This window comes from Corvus cornix, chromosome 2 (assembly GCF_000738735.6).
Source record: "Corvus cornix cornix isolate S_Up_H32 chromosome 2, ASM73873v5, whole genome shotgun sequence".
Classification (NCBI taxonomy): Eukaryota; Metazoa; Chordata; class Aves; order Passeriformes; family Corvidae; genus Corvus; species Corvus cornix.
Window position 1 is genome coordinate 37,148,491 of NC_046333.1, and position 23,789 is coordinate 37,172,279.

The window sequence follows — 23,789 nt, forward strand, 5'->3', positions numbered from 1 at the left end:
AGTTCACAGAAATGCTTTTTCTTGCTGTACAGTAAAACAGAGTGAAACAAAACAGCCAACTGAGCCCTAGATATGAATTTAAAAATCATTATTTAAATAAAAACCTTGAACAGTCACAAACAAATCAAGAAATTGCTTGCTTTTACTACCATGGCTGCCAGGTTGAATTTGCTGAGCAAATCATTTTGGCAAGCATAACCAGCCCCCACTTCAACACCTCTTCTTATTCTGTCTTTGCATCAATCTCCCTTTTGCTTTATCTTTCTTCTGTTAATTTTCTGTGTCTCCAGCTTTAGTAATCTGGATTCTGTCCTGGAAATCAATGCCATATGGAGTGACACGAAGCAGTTAATTGTCCATTAGCTTAATCTATTAACTTTGTCTGAAAGTGACTTCACATGTCTGTAGAAGTGCTAAAATTCAAAATAAATACTAGCATTTCACTGTCCTTATGCTAGGTTACAAAACACAAGGCCTAATCTGTTAAATCAGTCACACACACAAGGGGAAAAAAAAAGGTAATCTGTTAGAACATTCCTCCTCTTCTAAGGGTGCCCAGAGAATCACATTTTGATAGGGATGTGAAATCCCAGTCTTTGTTATATATGTAGCATACATAAACACTCTCATGTGACATTTAGTTCTTGGGTTTAGATTTGGTTCTGTAACCTCAGTGCCTCTGCACAGATGTACAGCAGACTAAAACACACTCAGCAAAGCCAGATTGTGGGTGCAACTGGCCAGGACAGCCCTTCCTGCTATCCATACACCTCTGAGCTCTCCCCTCACCTCTTTTGTCAGCACTATGGCCGATACAGCCAGCCAAAGAGCTAAATCAGGGAGGGGGAACATCTGCACCAAAGGCAGGATCACCCGTTCTGATGGCATGTCAGACTCAGACCAAATTAAACCAAATATGAAACTGCAATCTCAGAACACCCAAAATATAAGAAGTTTAAAAGGCCATCTCTTTTACCCCACAGCAAGAACCTACTTTGGGAAATTTCTTTAGCATTCTGTTGAACAAGAGCTCACAGTAATGTATTCTACAAAGAAACAAATTCTAAGTATGTGGGATTCTAACTTGAAGGAAGAAGAATGAACAACTCTCTTACCCCATGATGTCAAGAATTCAGCAGCATACCGATAGATACGGTTCATAATTTCAATCACAACAGCATAGATGATACTGGGCACATACAGCATCAAGCTGCTGAAGTTAGACTCATTCTCTTTGTGATAATCCAGAGCCCACTGCTCTAAGTCAAAGTAAATCATCATCACATACAGTGAGAAGTAGAGGCAAAGGCACACAAATGGTAAGGACACCAGGTAAATCCGTAATTGCCTCTTAAGACTTGAGTACACTGGCTCCTCCCTGCCAGTGACAGGATTGATACCCAGCACACCATGGAAGCCTGGTCTTGGTTCCTCAAACTGTCGTTTCATCAGCAACGTCCCCCAGCGATACGTCAGGATGGCGCAGATCCGCTTCCAAACCTCCAGTATCACAGTGGACCACAGGAGGTTGAATGTGGCAAACATGACGTATTTGTCATAGTCTTCCCATGCAAACACGTAATAAGGAATCCCAATGACAGCCATTGGAATCAAAGCAAATGTGAAGTATTCCAAGAAGCCAAAGTAGAGAGCAATGGTTTCGCCAAAGTAGCAGCGTATGTCATCTGCAGAAAGAAATTAATCAATTAAGACTACACTTAACAGAGAAGTCAGTACAATATCAAACTTGACCTTACATGAACTTGTAACTTTCCATTGGCCAGAATTTTTTTCTTCTAAATAACACAATGAATATCATTGCTTCTTCTTTCTTCCTTCACCCTTATTCCAGAAAGTCAGATGGTTATCTGAATTTTTTTTATGTTACATATATACACACAGAACCATACCATTCAGATGGTAAGGAAGTCAAATACCTCAATAACTACTATATCAACATCAGCTATCCAGACAAACAGAAAACAAAACAAAACAAAACAAAACAAAAAAAAAAAAAAAGAAAAAGAAAAAGAAAAAGAAAAAAAACCAACCGAAGAGAAAACACTATCATTCTTGAACACAGAATTGATCAATGAACGGCATGGAAGACATCTGATGTAATAAAAACCAAACTTTAACAGCAAGTGACACCCAGCTTCTGAAAAATCCCACTGGCATATGCACTCCTGGAAAACAAATTTGTTTCATCTTGCCCAGGGAAAAAAAGCTAGCTGTGCTTTGACAACCCTCAAGGAACTAAAGGAATAGATGGTCAGGTGTATCAAAATCTTAAATCTTAAAACATGTCAGAGAGAATAATCAGGTTGAGATAACTCTCTTCAACAGACAACTGATACATGAAATACTTCCTGTACTCACTAAGTTTGTCTGCTACAGAGACTTGGAAAGTGCATTAGTAATGGATATATTTCATGACAGATGTATTACCTCCAAGAAGACATCGCACTTATCTTAGTAATAACAACAACAACAAAAAAATAGGATTATTATTCATATAATCTAGAAGTGATTAGATATAGAAATGCCTATCAAACAGAGTTGGGAATGCTGAAATCTCTTATCTTCACCTGCTTGGAAGACCAGATTGCTTGTATGCCACTGCTCTGCATTCACCAGCTTAACAAAACAGCCACAGAAGCATGGCCTCTGAACTGACACTGTAAATACACTACTGCAGTGTATTACCTCTGTAACACGCTACCACAAAAAAACCTGACATGCAATACCAGAATATTCTTACAGCTTACAAAACACTACAGCAGAAGCTTACAACTGCCAACCAGATAAAAGTCTCTGAAAGCAAGAAGGAAAGGTAAACAGACAGAAGGATCAGCACTCCAACATCCCTGTCAATCAAAAAGTCATTAACAAATACATTCAAGTGTAGGTCATCAGCATGACTTCACACTCCAAGCATCCAACATGAACGACATCCCTAAATTTGTACATACTTAACAGGTACCTGGGATTTACTTCAAAATTTTGTAAGGATTCAGTGTCAGTCCAAAAAAAACCCTTTCTCACATAAACAAAAGACCAGCACACAATAAGGCTCCTAACACAATGCTCTGTGGCAGGCATATCAAGCCAGATCTTTAACTTCCTGCAGCTCAGGAAAGAACCTCAAGCAACTGCAAGACTGAGAGACTTAAAATCAGGCAAGCTTCCAAACGCTTAGTTTCTTATTTTTAAATGACATTTACAGGTTTAGAGTTTAGAACTTAACTTTCCACATGGCTAGACTAAAAATTATAATCATTTTAAGATTATTCAGTGTCTAAAATACATTCAAGTGATGCTGGCATGCAACAACATACAGTCTTCATTCAGACAATGAATATAAAACAAACAGTTGTAAATACACTTTTGACACACCTACAACACAAAAAAGCTTTGGGATTTCCAAACACATGGGAGCTTGTCAAGAGTCAGTCTGAAAAAACAGTCTTGGCTTGTACCATTCCTGCTTTACTGATTGGTGGGGAGAATTTGTGATGTGCAGACTGCTGTTACATGGAAGTTCACAGACACCAAATCTGCAGACTCTGGAACCACCAATTTTGCAAGTCTAGAACCATTTCAGGAGGTCACACAGGAAACACTAGAAGAGGAAAAACTTGTCCAAATGGTAAAACAGCAGTGGTCTAATTTCACGACTCCATTGCATGACCACAGTGCAAATGCTGTTCACATACCTAAAGGTTGATAACCAACTTTCACTCGGCCATACCATCTGTGACGAAGCTTTTTCAGCTCTTCTCTATCATGCAGAGGGAAAATCTGAACAAGAATACCACTGGTCAATAATCTTCTCACTAGAAGAGAAAAGAAATAGATACCTTACACTTCTTCAAAGGACAGTGAAGTTGACATAAGCAAACAGGTTACATTGTGTGCTTAGCAAGCCTAAAGCTCCTTTGAAATAGATCTAGTACTCAAATCCTAAAAAAATTGTCTCATGTTAGCTAAAAATTATAGAGAGCAGTTGTACCTATTCCTGCAAATACTGTGCTGTCCACTGGAAGAGAAAGAGCAACCTTTTTACATCTAGTAACTACTCCATAGCTTTGCAATATAACCAGATGCAGCTTCAATAGCAAAAAGTGCTACAGGTCAGGACTGAAGTGCCATATGTAGCTTTGTGGGGATAGCCACAAAGCCATCATTGTATTGATTATAGGAAAGATACAAAAAAACCTTTTAAACATCAGTTTACACTAATTCATAAATTACATCACATGTTCATTGCAAACAAACTACATATTCCACAATCTGTATTTAACTTTGTTATGGAAAGCAATACAACGTGTGTGGATAAACAAACTGCTCTGAAGTTACAACCACGGAAAAAAGAAAATAAATTAAAAAACCAGGGAGGCACTGGAAGTGTGACAGTACTTTACTATTTCCCATCATCATCTGCTTGACATGACTAGAAAAATACCTTGGCTATATAAAAAAATTACCAATGTAAACTCATCTGACATCTACATTTATTTACATGTTTTGAACCACTAATATACACAGATCTCCTTTGATGACCTACACTAATGAATGAAGATACTGTTTATAAAAGGACATACAATTATTAAGATACATTCTCCTAAGAATCTGTAGCATCTCTGCCAACAAACTAGTTCCAGCTACCATAAAAATAGCACCAGCTCTCATTGCTTCTTTCTCCCATGAAAAGGAAGAGCCCTTGAAGCAAAGAGGAGAATCAGTGAAACCAAATAAATGAAATAAAACTTCCTTCATATTACGAAATGTATAACTCTGGAGCACTGTTACTCATTCCAGTATTTTTATACAGAGACAATCCAAGTATATAATCATGTAATTTAAAAATTAGTATTTTTGGTACTAATTAAAACTAATCAATAACATCAACATGTGCAAAAACTACCCAACTGAAGAGACCAGAGCCTCAGCCTCACAGAACAACTCAGGATAGAAGGCCCTCTGGAAGTAATCAGGTCCAGCTACCTGCTCAAGGTAGGTGTGGCTTAAATTGGGCTGCTCAGGACCTTGTCTAGAAAGGATCTAGAAGTCTCCCAGGACAGAGTTACCAATAATCTCTTTAAATCCCAGATCAAATGTTTGATTACCCTGTTGTGAAAAATATTTTCTTGATACCTAATCAGAATTTCTCATTGTATTGTGCATCCATTGCCTTTTCTCCTATTACTGAACCAGTGAAAAAACAAAGTTGGTTAAAAATAGTGGGACTTGAATGTCTGAAGGATTTCTCTTCATTAAAGGAAAATTACTTTTTTTCCACCATGAACACTATCCTACATCAACACAGTGAGTTAGAGGCAACAAACTACACTGCTTACCAATTGATTTCCCTGGGTACAGCTTTGCCTGAGGATATCCAGGGATCATTTTTTCATTTTTAGCTCTCAAATTTTCAAGTTCATGTTTGATGATGTACTGACATTCTGCCATTGTAAGGAAATTGTGATTGTCATCTAGATAAAAAAGAAGGTTGTATGAAATGGTGCAGCACAGGAATACAACCCTGGCAGCAAATAACTACAAAGAAAAAACCAGAAACAGAAAAAAAATTACAGCAACAAACCTATGTCAGCCCCATGAATTTATCATCATGGAAACACAAGTCTGATTTCCTGGAGATAAAAAATAAATTACTATTTTTTCCCCTTAGGAATATGAAACTATAGGGATTGCCCTAAATACACTAAGTAAGAAGCTAAAATATCAACAAAACTCTAATACAAAGAATAACAACAAAGTATTAGTTAAATTGGGCAAACAGAAATACTGTCAAGACAACATAGATGGCAGAGTTTCTTTTGTAGGTGACAATTTCTCTGACTGCACCTCGACAAAACTAAAATTAGATTTGTGCCTTTAAAAAGAAAAAATACCAATGGATACAGCCAAAACTATATTTACAGCAGCTGGAATTCCAGCTAATCCTAGAGATTCTGTCAACAGGGGAATTTGTGTCAGATTTGCATTAATAATGTAAAGGCATGAAAGAAATGGAAGTGGCGCTTTTGCAACTGACAATTCTTCTGAAGGCTTCCTAATTTCAGGAAAACAAGGCCACAAAAGTAAAGACACTGCAACAGTTATTGCACACAGCAGTGGTGTTGAGCAAAACTGGCACTGAACAACAAAAGTTCAAATTGTTTCAGGCAGACCCAAGAACCTTGATATTGAAAATGTGGTGAAAGGCATCATTCAAACAGCCACATTAAAAGTATTAGCAACACCAAGCTGGAACTCCAATATTTACCTGCAGAGCAAAAAATGAGTTCTGCCACTGTAGGGGGGTTAAATACCTTACAAGCAACACATTTAAAAGGAAATGTTCCTGTGTTGGCACCTTCACAAAGTAAGAGAGGAAAAGAAACGATTCCACTAATCATGCCCAAATTCCACTGAATGCGTCTGTAGTGTTAATTATTGTTTGTTTGATGTGTACATGTAACAGAGAAAAATGTTTCTATTTTTTCCAGCTAATTATAAGATAATAAACCTCAAAACTGGCTCACAGAAATTAAATTGCTACATTAATTCATAACATGGATTGTTAATCATAAAATCATGTTTATCAGCTCTTTGTCTTGTCTTATTTTCCAAGAAAATCTTTCATACAAGTAAGAGACTATTTGGAGCATAGCAAAGCATAAAGGAAAAGACAAGCAAAAAACTAAAGCCATGTGAAAGAAAACAAAATTCATTATATGACCTGGATTTCCACAGCTAAAAACAAGTATTTTTTTCATGGCTTGGTCTTGCTGTTCACAGTTACCATTCCAAGGAACAGAAAAGACCGTAGGAGATTTAGCAGCACAATTGCTCATAATCTTTAGTCTCTACTTTGCAATGACAAAGATTCCTACAATTGCTTACCTGCAAAATCTTTGAAAGTTTTTCTACTGCTGTACGTAAAAGTTCTCATTGAGTTATCACTGCATTCCTTCACCAAACCTACAGTTTCAGCTCCGAGCAACAGTCTTAAGTGGGAAGCTCCAACTAGATAAATATTTTCAACTCCATTTTCCATAACCAGTGGTTTAACCAGTAGTTGTGCACCTTTAAAGTAAAGAGGGGTAAAATAAGCAAGAAAGTACATTAAAATTACATCTAAAAGCCCTAGTATTTTAGCATCCAATATACTGGCCCTAGCTAACAGGAGTACTGAAATGTCTCTTTTTAAGGGCGCAAAGAGTCAAGATTTCAACAACACTTGACATATGGTGTTCAGAACCTTGCAGGGTCACCCCCTGATTCAGCCCTGCTTCTGTTGAAGCACTCGCAACAATGAACTGGAACAATGGGGACTGTTTGGATCTATTTCCCTAAGGTTCGCACCACAAAAGCCAGAAGTGCTTCTGCAAACAGTCCCACTGATTTTAAGGAGACTAGATTTTTCAAACAGAAACATCTCTAACTTATCTAACAGAGGCCTGAAAGCAAGTTGGTAGTCACAAATCCAACAGATACAGAAATATTACTGACCATAAGCCATAAGCTACAACAGCTGTAAATAATGACTTTTTTTAAAAAAGTTTAAAAAAAAGTCCAAGGAATTGCAAATTAATTAGCCTAACTTCAATTCCCAGAAGCATACCAAAATGAGTAACGAAATACTGTCTTAGTAAGACCCCACAAGCTACCAAAAAATATAAATAAAATCCAACATTAGGTTACCAAGATTAAATTGCTTTCTGCTGACTTAATTTTGTTCTACAACATGGTACAAAGTCTTATGGACAGAATGTGAAGCATCTTCATTCAGGCAAGGTTTACCATGTTTCCATAAGCAACAGGACAAAGATGCCTAGACAACTGCTATAAACTCTGACATCAACATTACATTGAAAGATAGGTTATCAGGGCTTCAATGCAAAAAATGGAAGAATTCTAGAGTTCAACTGGCATTTGACCTTAAGCCAATGTTTTCATTAGTAACAGGGTTAAGTGGGTTCCAAAAATGCAAAATGAAATGAGACTGGCGAACAATCATTATACCACAAATTCCCTGAAAACTAATTTTCTGTATGTCTTCATATTATGTACTGTACTCACCTCCATTTGCCTTTTTGTCCACAATTCGTTTAGTGAACCATTCTATGGTTTCTTCTTTGGTGCCTTTTGCAAGTTCAATTACTACCAGAGGCGTGAAGTTAGACTCAACAGTATCCAAGAAAGACCAGCTTTCCACCACCTCTTTTGTTTTTTCCGCCATCTCTTGAGAGCTTGCTAAGTAAAAAACCAAAACAAAGCAAATGCTAAAAAATATTTGGTACTAATCTAAACACCACAAAACTTTTCTGTAGTGAGTTACACAAGTCTGTGCTTAGCAAAGGCATAGGTGTGCACTTTTATGCACTTACTACTACCAGGCTGAGTAACTTCCACAGTTGTCAAGATGCTACCGATCTCCCACGGCATTTGTGTCCTACCCTCCAGATAGGAAAACTGTTGTTGCTACTTACAACTGTTGTTGTAGTGAGAAGAAAGCAAATAAATAAATTCAAACAAATCAATAAGGGGAAACTATCCTCAAAAACAACAGCTTGCAACTTCCTACAGTGTATTTGTCAGCAAATTAAAACATTAACAGAAACTTAGTCAAACAGGTATTTAAAAATCAATAAGCTTCTCATGGTATGAGTATGCAAACACATTATAAGGAAGAACCTCCTCAGTTAATCTTTGAAGCTTTAACCATACCAAGGAAACTTACACCATCTTGTGTAGGTGAGTAAGACACCTATCATATCAATAGGCAAATTGAACTCAAAGCACTTAAATGACTTTTTGCAACCTATAAACCAAGTGTTCTGTGACAAAGTCCAGCTGCAAAGCACTGAGCACAGCTTTATGTGTAAATAATCCAAATCATCTAAGCAGGCCTTTATAGACTCACAGACCCATTTAGGTTGGAAAAGGCCTTCAGGAGTGAGTCCAACCATTAACACAGCACTTCCAAGTCCACCACTAAACAGTAGCTCCAAGAGTCGTATCTACAGAGCTTTTAAATACCTCCAGGGATGGTGACTCAACCATTTTCCTGGACAGCCTGTTTCAATGCTTGACAACCCTTTCCATAATGAAATTTTTCACAATATTTTAATGGCACAACTTGAAGCCATTTTCTCTTATCACTTGTTACTTGGCAGACCCCCACCTTGCAACAACCTCCTTTCAGGTAGTTGTAGAGAGTGGTAAGGTCTCCTCTGAGCCTTCTTTTCTGCAGGCTTAACAACTCTAGGCACTTCTCTTTTGTCTTTTTAACAAATTTTACATAAATTGTTCTACAGAGATCATTGTATCATGCTTCATAAAGCAACTTAGAGATGTTGATATGAAACAGTAAATCTGGCAACTAACCTGCTCCATTAAAAAAAAAAAAGTAAAAAACCCAAACATAAAACCTATCACAGCTTTAACTTACTAAATTTAAAAGTGAGGGAAAGGTTTGGTGATTTTGGTTTGGGGTTGGGTTTTTTTGTTATTAACTTGACTGAAGAAGGGAGTTTACCCACTGCCTTTAAGTAGTTTCCCCTCTCCTGTTAAAACACTGAAAATACTTAATTTCTAAGGAAGTTGCTATAAGGATGCAGTTCAACTTTTATGACAGTTATACTTCTGTGATTCATAGACAAATCAGGCTCCAGTATTTCATATAAGTTATCCTAAAAAATACAGTGATACTGTAAACATATGCTTATCATAATAAACAAGTCTATTTACTTTTAACTGTCAGAAACAACTTTCAAGCCGAATTTCAATGGGGTTTTCAGTTAGTTTCACTTGTCTTTTCACAGGCACACAATCCTGCAACATTCAGATTTACAGCTCTGAACCAAAGTATGCATTATCTTTAAAAGAAATGTACAAGATCAATAAAGTATTTAAAAACATTTTAGATGCATATCTGCACAAACAGAATGAACCAGACAGAGGAAAACATAACCAGGGATGAGGCACTGTAACTGAGATTGTCAGTAAGTAACTACACTGTCTTGACGAGTCACTGCACCTTAATGCATCACTATCCATAATCAGGGGCTTCCTAAAATAATGCCTGACACGTTGTGCATATTGCCATTTCTAAAGAATTTAAAGAATGAAAAGCACTAGATAATTATTAAATATTACTTACCAGTTAACAATATCACTTTGCAGAACAGTTATCTCTTGAAAACAGCCTTTTTATAAACAACGTGCTACTCAGTGAACTTGGCTCCTATCATTTATTCAGAATCATCATACTTGGCATGGTGACTGTGAAAGAATCACAGAAACATCACAGAATCATGGAATGGTTTGGGTTGGAGGTACTTTAAGGATCACCTAGTTCCAATTCCCCTGCCATGGCCAGGAACACGTTCCACTAACCCAGTTTGCCCAGAGCCCCATCCAACCTGGCCTTTAACATTGCCAGGGATGGGGCATCGGCAGCTTCTCTGGGCAACTTGTTCCAGTGCCTCACCACCCTCACAGCAAAAAATTTCTTCCTAACATCTAACCAAAAACTACTCTCGAAACTCAGTTTGATTTGTTATTTTCAGGCTTTCAGTAAAGTGTTAGTTTCAGGCTTATTACTACTGAAAATTACAACAGAGATGAAGCACTCTTCCAAATCGCCTCTGTGATTTCCACACGTTTTTTAAACAGGTTGTCCAACGCCCAGCACAGACCCTGTGGGAAGTAATTTGGCCTCCTCTTTCACACCTGCACACTGTGTAACTTGGGACACACACAGAAGCACGGGAAACAGCCCCAAAAGGCCGTCAAACCCCTAGAGCTCCCGCTCCCACCGAGTAGCTGAGTGGCGGTCACAATTAATTAGGTTGGAAAAGACCTCTGAGACCATCGAGTCCAACCAATGACCAGGGACCACCTTGCCAGCTCAGTGCAGAGGGAGCTGCAGCCCTTTTCCAGGGCGTGTCGGCGCAGAGCGGGTCAGAGCCGGGTTCACTGCCCCGCCTCCACCCGCTCGGCGGCCCCGGGAGCCGCCACGTCCGGGCCGTGCCCGCTCTAAGGCGGCCCATCACGGCTCCTTCCCGCTGCCAGGCTGCGCCTCGCTCTCCTTTTTTAGGAACTTAAATATCGGGGAGGAGAGCAGCCCGGCCGGCCCCGCTGCCTGCACGGCCGGTGACTCACTCCCTGCCCCCGGCCGGGCCCGGCCGCGCTCGCCGGCGCCCTGTGCCGCTTCCCCCCGCCGACCGCAGCCCACCGCGGCCGCACGACGCGAGCACCACCCCGAGCGCTGCCGGGGCGGCGGGGGAAGCGCTGGCGGTGTCACGGCTGCCCACGCTCGACACTGGCTCCGCGCCGCGGCGGGGTGGGCGGGAAGGGCGGAGGCTCCTCCCCTCTCGGCGGCGCAGTCAGCGAGAGCCCCTTCCCGCTGAATGCCGGCCGCCCACTCCCCACTCACCGCCGGTGCCGGCTCCACATCCGCAGGGCAGGGCGGGGCGCAGGCGGGCGGAGGCCGCAGGCACCGGGCGCTGCCAGGATGGGCGCCGGGCCGGCCCAGCGTGACACCGCCCGCCGCTGCCGCTGGCCACGCCCCTCGCCGTGGCTCTGCCCGGCCCGTGTCTGCCCGCCCGGCCCTTGCGCGGGCCTTCAAAATGCACCAGTGTCAGTGTTTCGGCAACGCTCGTATGCGCCACCAGCTCTCATTTCATCTTCTTGTTTATTTCCACCTTTTGCTCCCTGTGCTGCCTCCTGTCACAGAATCACAGAATCAATTAGGTTGGAAAAGGCTTCTAAGATCATCGAGTCCAACCTACGACTGAACATTATTGTGTCAACCAGACCACAGCACTGAGTGCTACATCCAGTCTTTCCTTGAACACCTCCAGGGACAGTGACCCCACCACCGCCTTGGACAGTCCATTCCAATGTTTATTCATCCTTTTTGTAAAGAAATTACTCCTGATGTCCAACCTAAACCTCTCCTGGCACAGCTTGAGACTAAGTCCTCTAGTCCTGCAGTGGTTGACCAGGACAAGAAACCAACCCTCACCTGGCTACGCCCTCTTTTCAGGTGGTTGCAGAGAGTAGTAAGGTCTCCTCTGAGCCTCCTTTTCTGCAGGCTAAATAACCCCAGCTCCCTGAGCTGCTCCTCATAGGACTTGTGTTCCAGATCCCTCACCAGCTATGCTGCCCTTCTCTGGATTTACTCCAGCACCTAAATGTCCTTCCCAAACTGAGGGGTCCAGAACTGGGCACAACACTCGAGCTGTGGCCTCACCAGTGCCGAGTACAGGGGAACAATCACTTTCCCAGTCCTGCTGGCCACACTATTCCTGATACAGGTCGGGAAGCCATTGGCCTTCTTGGCCACCTGGGCACACTGCTGGCTCATGTCCTTCTCTGGACACAGCCCAAACCTCCTCCTGGAGCTTGAGTTATAAAAACCGTGCACTTCAGCTGGGTTAGTTATTTTTCCAAATGTTGTTTTGCACAGGAAAAGACGACATTTTTGCATTTTGATACCAAGACTTTTGTAGAGAATATAGTTCCAAGAATCCACTTGTAGCTGGGAAGAGAGCAGTATGACTGTAAAGCAGTGGTGGCAGACAAAGGATCTGGCCAGCAAAGCATGCTCCCCTGCTGAGCTTGGGGAATACTTTTCAGCATATTTTGAAATAAACAGAGATATTTGTATGTAAATTTTATGATGAAATTTTGATTTGTGTTTAGTAGCGAGTATAAAATACCAGCTTTTGGTGATGAATTTTTGTAGTATTTATAGCCAATGAAGCAGTGAGGGTGTAGGACACCCTGGAAAATGGGGATATGTGAATATTTGAAATGTATATACTACAGACTGCAGTGGAGAGTAGAAAGGCACCATCTGTATCAGATCATTTGGGCAGAATGTCAGACTACTTAAACTGTGTTTCAGTCTTGTCCGGCTTCCAGTGGCCTCGCCATGTAGTTATTCACCTCTGAGCATAGCCTACTGTGAAAACTTTTACTTCCTGAAGAAGTAGCATGGCAGTAACAGAGAGGTGGTTTTTAACCTCCTTAACAAAAAGAGGTTTTTAGACCTTATTCTTGTGTTTTGCATGTTGGACATCCCCAGTTATTATGCATCTTACGAATATCCACAATGTCTTCATGGGCTTTGGGCCTCTGGCCTTCTTGGCCTGACATCTTCAGTCTTCTAGTAGTTTACAAACAATTCTTTTAAAACTATCTCTGACACCTCCTATATTTATGAGTTTTCAATGGGGACTTGACAATATCCAATTACTCTGGCCTATGCAAAGATTCATTCAAAATCAATCTCTTTTCCGCCATCAAAATTTTTTTTCTACTGGAGAGGGTAATGGCAATATTGCTTGATGGGACTGTCACATTTCCTCAATGTCGTGTATCCACTAGGTGTCACATTCTTGCTATGCAATGAATTCTTTACTGTTACGCTCTCAGTTTCTCTCTAGAGAGTTCACGTTTTGCTAGCCATGCATAATGGTTAGCACATAATGCCATGTTCACAAAAGAAAAATAGGATTCATAAGTAGATGGTGGATGTGTCTACAAAGTAATCCATACACACATACACTGCTGGCGTAGTGGAAACAGTCTCACCATGATGGCAAAAAGTAAATTGTGCCAATCACAGTGTTGTAGCGACTAGAAATTTTCTCTTAAGAGGATTAGTTAATTTAAAGTTGAATCAGGTATGCCCATCCTAAATTGAAAACTGCACCAGCACTATAGCTAAATATAAATCCCAAGCTTGTATCTGTTAGTGACTGTAGTCCAGTCTTGTGGTTCTGCTAGCTGATTATAGCATTTTCATGGTCTGTCTCTGTCAGGCACCATGCAGACTGCAGACACAGTAGAATGGATGAGCTGTGGTAAGGCAGGAAAAAAAAAGAGAGACAAAAGAAGAATCCATGAAAATTTCAAGAGCAGAGGATTTATTTTTATTCTGTGGTTAACTCTCTTCCTCCCTGGACTAATGACTACCACAGTACTCAACTAAATTAACAACCCATTAATCTACCATGAAGTGAAACTGGCTTTTACACTTGGCTGAAATTTCTACCATATTTTGGATATAGTTCAATGGCTAGCTGAGCCCATCCAGCATCTCACTGCTACTAAAAGGGTGAGATCTCACTCCCAGTCCACCATTATAATTTCCTTCTCCCTGTACCCACATTGCCAGATCTAAGGCTCTGCCCCACACTTAAGCCAACTCTGGCATTCACCAGGTCCATCTCTGAGTTCATTCAATTTATCAGCTCCATAGAAAACCACCCACTTTTGGTTTGTTTTGCTTTGTTCTATTTCAGTGATTTAAATAAACTCATATAAAGGTTAAAGAGCTGGCACAAGGAAAGAACCTTTCCATACAGGGATCCTCATTAATTCAAATGCATGTAGATGTATGTACGGTATGACAACCATACTTCACATAGTCACATAATGAAATTAATATTGACTATTATCTGAAGTCCTATATAATAGCAATCATTCTCTTAAAATTTATCTTTACCTAGGTTTTGAGGCATACTGGAACACAGTGTTACCATAAAAGTAAGGAGTAACTAACAGCAAAATATCCTTTCCATTCAAAAGCTAATGACATATTAGTTTGAGTGAAAAATGAATTATGAGATACCTAAAGTTAAAGGCTAACATTAAATTACATTATTATGTTATTAATAACAATTACATAAAAAATTTAGTAATTAAATTTCAATTAATGTGTTTGTCAGAGTAAGATACAGTGACATTTTACCAATTTTCAATGACATTTTTTGTCAGATTATACAGGATCTTTCCAAGAGTGTAATAAACATTATTAAATTGTTTTTACCTTCCTGCAAATGGAGGGTTGTATATATGAAAATGCTGCTAGCAAGGATTTTCTTGCTATTTTCTAAGTCCGTGAGAGACTTTTCTCTCTCACAGAAGAAGTAGCAGAGTTATGTAAACAACCAAGCCACCTGCAACCTTGAAAAGTCTTGTTTATGGTACAGTAGAAAAATATTTTGAAAATGGATGTTTTAGGTTTTTAGCCAATCACCCCCAAGGGGTGGCTGATCCTTGTCCAATTGGACTATGAAGAAAAAAGTCTATAAACAGTTTGTAAAATAATTAAATAAATAAATCTTGCTGCACAATTCCTGCCTGCTGGATCTTCTCTCCTCCTCCTCCCTACGGCTGCGGGACACAGTGATGTACCCTAGGGCCTAGGCCTGCGGTAATAGAGGGTAAATTATTTTTTGGGTCACACCTGGCAGAATTTTTACATCCTGACAGAAATTTTCACATGTGTTCAGGCAGTACAAGTATTGCTTGTGTCAAAGTATGGAAGTTTTGATTCATAAATACTGAGCAATGAAGCTGATTGATTGTAATCTGTAAGGTACATGGAAGACACATCTCTTCCATTTCACATTGTGTCCATCTGATTGGAAACATCTAGTTTTAACTTAGGTATCTATTTCCAAATAAGATCATCAGGGAACAAAAAGCCCTGCCCTGTCAAACAAAATGGAAACAACATAAAAAGAGGAGGATCACCCTGCCTAAGTCTGAAAGAAGTGAGAGAAACCATTCTCAAATTATTACCCAGGAGGAGCAAGTAAAAGATAAAACATGTGTAAGATGTTATTCATCATTTATATGTGAAGAAAAATAAATTTAAAGTTATCAAGGCCAACAGCATCCTAGCTTGTATCAGAAATAGTATGATTAGCAGGAATAGGGCAGTGATCTCCCCCTGGACTTTGCACTGTAGAGGCTGCACCTCAAGTCCTATGTCTAGTTCTAAGCCACTCACTCCAAGGAAGACATTCCAAGGAAGAGGTGCTGGAGCAAGTCCAGAGAATGGCAATGAAGCTGGTGCAAGGACTAGATCATAACTCCTATGAGGAGCGGCTGAGGGATCAGGGATTGTTTAGCCTGGAGAAAAGGAGACTCAAAGGAGACCTTATCACTCTCTGCAACCACCTGAAAGGAGTGTGAAGCCAGGTGGGGGTTGGCCTTTTCTTCCGGACAGCTAGCAGTAGGACAAGAGAATATGGCCTCAAGTTGCACCAGGGGAGATTTAGTTTGGGTATGAGGAAAAATTTCTTCACTGAAAGATTTGTCAAGGCTTGGAACAGGCTGCCCAGGAAAGTGGTTGAGTCACCATCCCTGGAGGTATTTTAAAGCCGTGTAGATGGGGCACTTGGGGACATGGTTTAGTGATGGACTTTGCATTGCTGGGTTAACAGCTGGACTCAATGATCTTAGAGGTCTTTTTTAACCTAAATGATTCTATGTTTATTTTCTCAGTATTAAGAGTAGCCCGCACAGCTGGATGATGATGAGGGAGATCCAGCAAGCCAAGTGATTTATGTTTTGGGAAAGTGAATAAAGCCAGTAATTTTACTGTACATGAAGAAGTGTTTCAAAATTTCATCCCAGAAGCTTGAAAACAATGCATCCGTTCTGATTTTCTTTTGAGATGCATGTGTCAATGTTTAGGATATCCCAAATGGTGAGCTAGAATCTTGGCTTACAGAGCCTCCCTGAATTTGTCAAAATAATATATGAATTCATGTAAAAACTTCACAATTAACCACTGGGGTCCAGTTAACATCATTGTGATAGTGTCAGGAGCAAAACCGCTGAATTTTGCTGCATTTAGACAAATAGAGCCATGAGGTTACTGAGGTTACAGTGCTTCTGATTAACCTATATGGCCTTCTGTTTCTATTCACTACCCTTCATTCCGAAAAGAATGTCGTTTACTAGACTTCACCATCCACCTGCTGTGGAATAGCATCCTATATCCTATGATCACTGGTCTATTCAGAAGTAACTCATTACTGGAATTTTCAATACATTCTATTGTACTGCCTTCATTCAGTGACTTACATATGACACCTTTTTTTTTCTCTCTCATCTGAAGACTTAATCAATTGTAAAGGCTGCATTTATCATGTTCTGCCAAAACAGCAACAGCGACAACAAAAAAGCTGTACATTTTGTATATTTAAATTTTAATTTTCTTTTCTTTGCATATTTAGTATTATAGAGGACAGTGTCTATCATTCCACCTGGGCAGAAAATACTTGGTTTATCTGTTTAGTGCATGGCTAGAAACAGTACTGCATAGTTAACTGGTTAATTACTATGGTCTACTAGATAGCATAATTTAACACATTCTAACAAAATACGCAGTCTGGATTCATCAGTAGCCATGATGCCATGCTTGGGGCTGTGCCTCACAGAAGCAATCCCTGACTATACTACCTGATGCAGCCTTTCAGCCTTTTGTGCTCTTCAAATACATGTTTTAATAATATCTCTGCCTGGATTTAGGAACTGAAGGAAGATTATTCTAAAAAGCTGAAAGAGCTTGAACAAGGTTTTGGCAAGTCAAGTTCAGGGATTTGTTATTCAGTAAAAGTCCTTCGAGCCACTACCTTCAAAGTAACACTCAGTGAAGATAACGACATGATAATGTCCTGTGCTGAAGGCTCTGAATTATGAATGGGAATTGCTGTAGGAGGGCTGAAGAAGTTAATGATTCCAGTTGTCTTTCAGCTCTTCTGCCTGAATTCAGCTGTTGGACAAGCACAGCATGGGGCTTTAAGGCAAACGAAAAGAGAAGGAACACCATCAGCCATTCCAAATGACATCAGATATGTACATGGTGGGTTTTATTGTGCTTTGTGAACTATTTAATGTGTTCTTACAGACAACTTCATGAAGTTATCTATATTGATTGCAAATGCCACACCTCTATACAATCCCTTTTAGTCTAATTTTTAAGTAACTTGAAGCATAACTTGGAAACTGTTTTTTTATGGAGCTCTTGATTATGAAAAGATGAGTTCTGTAGGTTTTTCTACCCGATTCTTCACACTGTCATAAACTGATTTCTCATGGGAAATACATTCACTTACATAGTTAGGCAAGGGCTGTAGCACTGGCACACTGCTGGCAAAGCGATCATAGATCTGACAGCTGTCCAACAGTTTTAAATCTAAAGACTCTGACATCTGTTTTCCTTTCCTGCAGTACGCATTGTTGCACTGTAAGATACATTTCCAAGTCTGCATATAATTTCTTTGTTTAACTACTATCCCCTAGTATGAATTGTACACCTGTTTATTTGACTGTTCTCACCATTGCTTGGAAAATGAAAAAACCAGTTAAATCCATTAAACTACAGATATCCTATTGCTATTAATTGTTATTTCTATGGGCCCAAATTTGTCATTATTACTGATGTCAGTCTAGTTTTACATACTACATCTACATACTCAGACACATATCTTCGCCTTCATTCTCAGATGACCCCAGATTGATGCATACAGGCATTTACTCACCAAAGACTTCAAAACAGAAATAAAAATTGCAAGCCTTGAATAAATCACTCTTAATTTTTTTATCAAAATGTAAATGGGATCATCTGGGGACTTGTCCCCTTAGAAACCAACAACGCCAAGAAAAAAAAATTGAACGAATGAAAATAGCACCATTTGAAATATTCAGTGAAACATTTTAGCAATCACTGAAGTAAGACTAGCTATTAAAGAAAAATAGGATGAGTCAAAAGAGAAAGTCTTTTGCTGTGATCTCTTCTACAGCGTACTGACAAGAAAAGTACTGACAGAACTAGGAGGTGAGCATATGCTATTGTTAAAAGACTGCATGTGCTGATCTAGTTCAGCATGTACTTTTGGTATCCAGCTAGTTCCTTGAATGCAAAGTCAGGTAGTTTTTCAACATCTGCATTCACGTGGGTCCCAGTGCTGTCATCAAATGTTCAGAGCATAGGGTAATAAAGATATATGATATCTTCTGGCACTTCGGGGGAACACAAGGCACTCAAAGTGAATCTGAAAAAATGTTTAACTTGACCTGTCTGCTATAGTCATACATTCAAGAATACCAGATACAAAATATTTGTAATGTTAAAGATATTTTATAAAAATTCCAACTAATTAGAGACTAGAATATTATCTTTCTTAGTATCAAGTGGTTCACTTAAAATCTATGAGTACTATGAGTCTGTACAGAAGAATCTTGATTTTATCAAGGTCTTTCAATTTCTCTTTTATTTCTGTAGTCTATAATTCTATAATCTGATTTGAAGCACACTCAGATATAGCAAACCTAATTTTAAGAAGATTTTATTTTAGTAAAAATCATCTCCAATCAGCAATTAGAAATGCAATGAGGTAGAAAACAGAAATTCTATTTCTGTTCTCAGTTCCTTCTGAAGCAGATGTCTAGTGTTTGTCAAGAGGGAATGGCAGAAAAGTGTAGTATTTGCCCTGTTTTAAGTTGCAGAAGGGAGTGCTCCCTTGTGCTGGTACTACAGTGAAATAAACTAAGCAAAACATTAAATTGAAGAATTCTCCATTCATAATGTCAAATGTCAAGTACAAGTCAAAAAAAGATCAGCAATTAATGTTGCCCTTAAAAATCTTTTGCCTGGGGGATCTGAAGTCATGCACTAAAAACAGAGTATAGAATGCAAGTTCCATTTGGGGTTTCTTCCCTTTTCAGGAAAAATAATGTTTTACTTTGGTATTATGTTATATAACCAGGAGTCTGTGTTCACTTCAGATTTAAGGAGGGTGTCAGGTGTCTGGGTACAGACAATCTCAGTCAGTCCAGTCTAGGTATGAGTGGGTGTATGACTGTATGTGAGTCAGAGTGAGTCTCACTAGTATTGCATGCAAGGCCCTAGAACTCATGGGAGCATGAAGCTTTGTATGTTACTGCAGTACTGGGGTGCATGGAGGCTCTACACCGAGTCAGCAGATGAAGGCTTCTCTCTTCTGTGTAGGCCCGTACGCTGCACACCCTGGACATACTGAGCTGTGTGGCAAGAACACACTACCCTTGAGGCACATAAGGTAGGCAGGCCCCCAGGGCAGGCACACACAACAGCATGGACCAGCAGTACAGGCAGAGACATACCTTTCCTGGCTCAAAGAGACAGCGACAGCTTCATCCCAGGTGCCTGGGACTGGTGGCTCTGAGAGAAGCTGCAGTGCTACACTAGTAACACCAGTTCCCTGGACTACGGCAGGGAATGAGGTGGTGAAGGCCAGTGTGCAGGTGTGGAAGGATTCATCTATTGCTTTATGAAATCCATGCAGCAGCATGGTTCTTTCTCACTTAACTGTGAGAGAACTTGACTGCTCTTCTGGACACTCTGGAAGTGCTGGGAAATACTGAGGGGCTGTCAGCACCCATTTATGTTGTCACTCTGAAGCTGACATGTTGCTAACAAGAGTAAGAAGGCGGGCTGGTCCTGTCCCCTAGCTGAACCAGCTTGTCTGAACTGAAATCCCACCTCCAGACTAAGTGAGATGGTTTCAGGTGTCCACAAGTAGTCACCATGCCAGTGTAAGTGCGCAAGTAACACAGGCAATCAAGACATCCCCTCAAGCACTTATAAAGGGCTGGTGGTAAGGGTTCAAAAGCTGCCCTTAGTGGTATATAACAATATGTTCAGAGGGATGGTTTGCCACATCAGATAGGCAGGACCTGCTGAATTGAGGATCTCTGTATGTCTGGAAATATGGATCTGTGCAACAACTGGTAGAACAGGCTATTCTGGGCTAGTTTCAGCTTAATACAGTTGTGTACTCTGAAATGGCTGAGAATGTGTGCAGCTGCAGAGCTTTACCAAGTCAGAGAAGTTGGAAACTCACACTAACCTAGGTTTGAAACACTCTGATCTAAAACATTCTGGGCATTTAACGCTCTTAAAAGAAGGGAGATTGGTCAATGGCAGAATTAAGATGGGCACTGGCAGTATTAGATGGTGTCAGTAACAGTATCCTGCACTGAAGGTGACGATCCGCTTGGCAGCACTGACCTAGCAGGCAGGAATACTATAGATACCAGCGGCATCTAGCCAGAAGAAAGACATGTTGTCTTTCTTCAGAAGTCAAAGCATATACTGTGATTGTACATATCCGTTGCTTAGGCACCTGTTAATAAGCACTACTGAGTTACCAAATGCATTGTTTTTTTTCCTTAATCATTAGCAAAGTAATCAAACATACATCCCTCTCTGGCTTTTTAAAGTAGGACCTTAAATTCAAAGGTATTTTGCCTTCAATGGACAATATTTGTGCCCCACTTAGTTAAATGGTCTTTGAGGAGATCTCAATATTCTCATGGGATTTTGTTGTACGACCAGAGTAATGTTGTATGATAAATATGAAGAAAAAAAACATGTTTAAGTTTCCCAAAAATGTTAACATTGATTAAAAAAATACAGATCTTATGGTAAGATGCAATATTATTTGCACAATGTAATTTAAATTATATTTTATGGACATTTTACAGCTTATATTTTATATTACTGTCTTCCTTGATTATGTCATATAGATCTGTAGTTGTTGTTTTGTTAATTTTTTTATTTGTTTGTCATGGGATGATTACATTTAATTATTGATTTATTCACTGTGACATCATTCAATTTTCTGAGGCATACAGTGGGTAATAAAGGCACTTCACCAGTTTGGGGTGTTTTAATTTCAAAAGCCATATACATTTATTTGTTATTTTAAATGTACATGTTTGGTATAGGACAAATTCAACATCATTTGAACATATTTGAATAAGGAGGAAATTTGTAAAAAAATTATAGTTCCTTAAAAGACCAGAAGAAACAATACCTTAGCATTTAACTGACCTTTACTCAAGCTTCTTCCATACTAGACACCAAAATCAAATAAAAATTGAATCCAAGTAAAGTATCCAGTATTGCACTCTATACAGTGTGGAGTCTGTTCTTACGTAACTCATACATACATGGTTTTTTAATGTGATTTATTTGTCTTGACTCCACTAAGTTCAGCCCATGTAGCTGAAGTATAAATGTTTATATTTTTGGGGCTGCACATCAGTGCTGACACATCTAGGTGAAGAACTGGTTCCCCAGATAAGTTCCTCCACACTCCTGTTACCTGAAGGAGTGTCAGCCAGAGCTCCCCAGGCGACCTTTCAGCTGCCACTCAGAGATTATCTGCATGATCTAGTGCCACTTGACACACCCTTGGGTATCAAAGATCTCTACAGACGGCTGGCAGAGACACCACAAGACTGAAGACAGACCTGCACCGTTCTGACACAACAGTGGGAGTACAGGAGAGGTACACCACGCAGCAGTGAAAATGGTACTAGACAGATATGTTTAAGCAGCTTATTTAGCTTTTTGCTTATCTAGTTAGGTGGGCACTTTGTCTTCTTGAGAGATTAGTGTTCTGCATCAGCCTCAAAAGCCAACAGTTCTCTACACAGGAAGTTGCCCATCAAGGACACGGTTGCATACATTTTTCTCAGTTTGATTAGCAAGCATAAGCATTAATTTTTTCTTTCGCACAGCCTACAGTAACACCTTCATATATACATCTTTCTGTTATTTCTCCAGCAGTACAAACCATAATGAAACTTTGGGTGTGCTCACAAAGAAAATACACAGTATTAAATAAATACATCAGTATGATTACTTAGCCACACACCAGTAAGCATATGGAATGTTTTGACAAGAGTAAATTTTAAAAGTTTCCCCTTTCTTTGGAATTGCTCTTCATGACCAAACACCCTACCACAACAAAATCAAGATATGGCTGTAGCATAGGGAGGTAAATGTGTGCTATGTTTAATCCAATTAGCATAGTTACAAGTAGCAGTGTAGATGCAGCAGCATAGGCTGGACAGTACATTATATAAATCAGAATACAAGCCATACAAAAATCTAGCAACATGCTCTGAACCTTCTCGTTGTTCTTTTTCAGCTTCCAGCAATCAGTGACCGAAGGACTGAGATAGGATTTGTCTCCGGCCGCTATCTTCAATGCCAATCAACAGACACCTCCCATTACCCTGCCTACTCCCATATCTACAGTTCTGTCTCCCTCAGTCTTCAACAGCACCACATTCCACTATTTCTGTCACATGAAAAAGTACCTCCTGATGATTTTTTTTCATCTATACCATGATTTACAGGATGCTTCTAATTCTTGTGTTGTGAGGTTTTGTGAATGCTTGCTTCTTGTTTACCTTTCCATACCATCCATTGCTTTAAAGATTTTTCTTGTGCTACTTTCCACATCACTTTTCTAGGCGAAGAATTCTAAACTATTTAACTCCTCCACACATGGTAGTTATTCTTTACCTCTGAAAGTCTCTGCCACCCTTCCTTCAACTTTTTCTTGTCCTAGCCTACTATACCTTTTCCAAAACGGCATAAGCAAAACTCCATACAGGAGTAAAAATACTTCAGTCCCAATTAAAATGCTTGAATTTATTCCTTTGCTATACTTACTTTCCCTATCCCATGACTAAAACAAAAAGATGAATTCATGTAAGGTGTTCCAGGAAATAACCTGCAGCTACAGCACTACAAAAATGAAATTGAATATCTCTGTTTATCTCTAAATATTGGTATTCTCATAAGTTACACAGTGATTGACCTTTACTTGGTATAATTGTGCCATTTTTGTAACTGATTGTAAAGAAATGCAAGAATAGTAAGCTGTTTGATGTTACACAGAGTATACTATACTTAAAATCACAGATCTGCAATCAAAGACAAAAGTTCTGCTGAAACCAAGTTGCCAGGCAAACAAACTACATTTAAAAACCAGAAGAATATTCAATAACAATCCATTTGTATTGCCCAAAGCACAAAAAAAAAAGCAAGATGAAACCAAGTGTCTTGGATACGTAGAAAAGCGTATCCAAGCAACAACACTGACTGAAAAGAAATAGGTCATGTG

General features: G+C 39.6%; 1 protein-coding gene across 5 annotated transcripts in view; it reads right to left on the reverse strand.

Moving 5' to 3' along the window:
- Positions 1-11,557, reverse strand: part of ANO10 (anoctamin 10) — a 122,236-nt gene extending 110,679 nt beyond the window's left edge. For 4 of the 5 annotated variants that reach the window (XM_039571236.1, XM_039571232.1, XM_039571223.1 and 1 more), the window contains exons 1-7: positions 11,450-11,557; positions 10,172-10,293; positions 8,089-8,262; positions 6,910-7,092; positions 5,361-5,495; positions 3,717-3,836; positions 1,116-1,685 (exon numbers count right to left, since the gene is read on the reverse strand). In XM_039571236.1, coding sequence (XP_039427170.1) covers positions 1,116-1,685; positions 3,717-3,836; positions 5,361-5,495; positions 6,910-7,092; positions 8,089-8,248 — 1,168 coding nt within the window. In that variant the 5' untranslated portion in view covers positions 8,249-8,262; positions 10,172-10,293; positions 11,450-11,557. The remainder of the gene's footprint in view (positions 1-1,115; positions 1,686-3,716; positions 3,837-5,360; positions 5,496-6,909; positions 7,093-8,088; positions 8,263-10,171; positions 10,294-11,449) is intronic. The other variant, XM_039571227.1, reaches the window with a different exon arrangement.
- Positions 11,558-23,789: the final 12,232 nt, after the last annotated feature.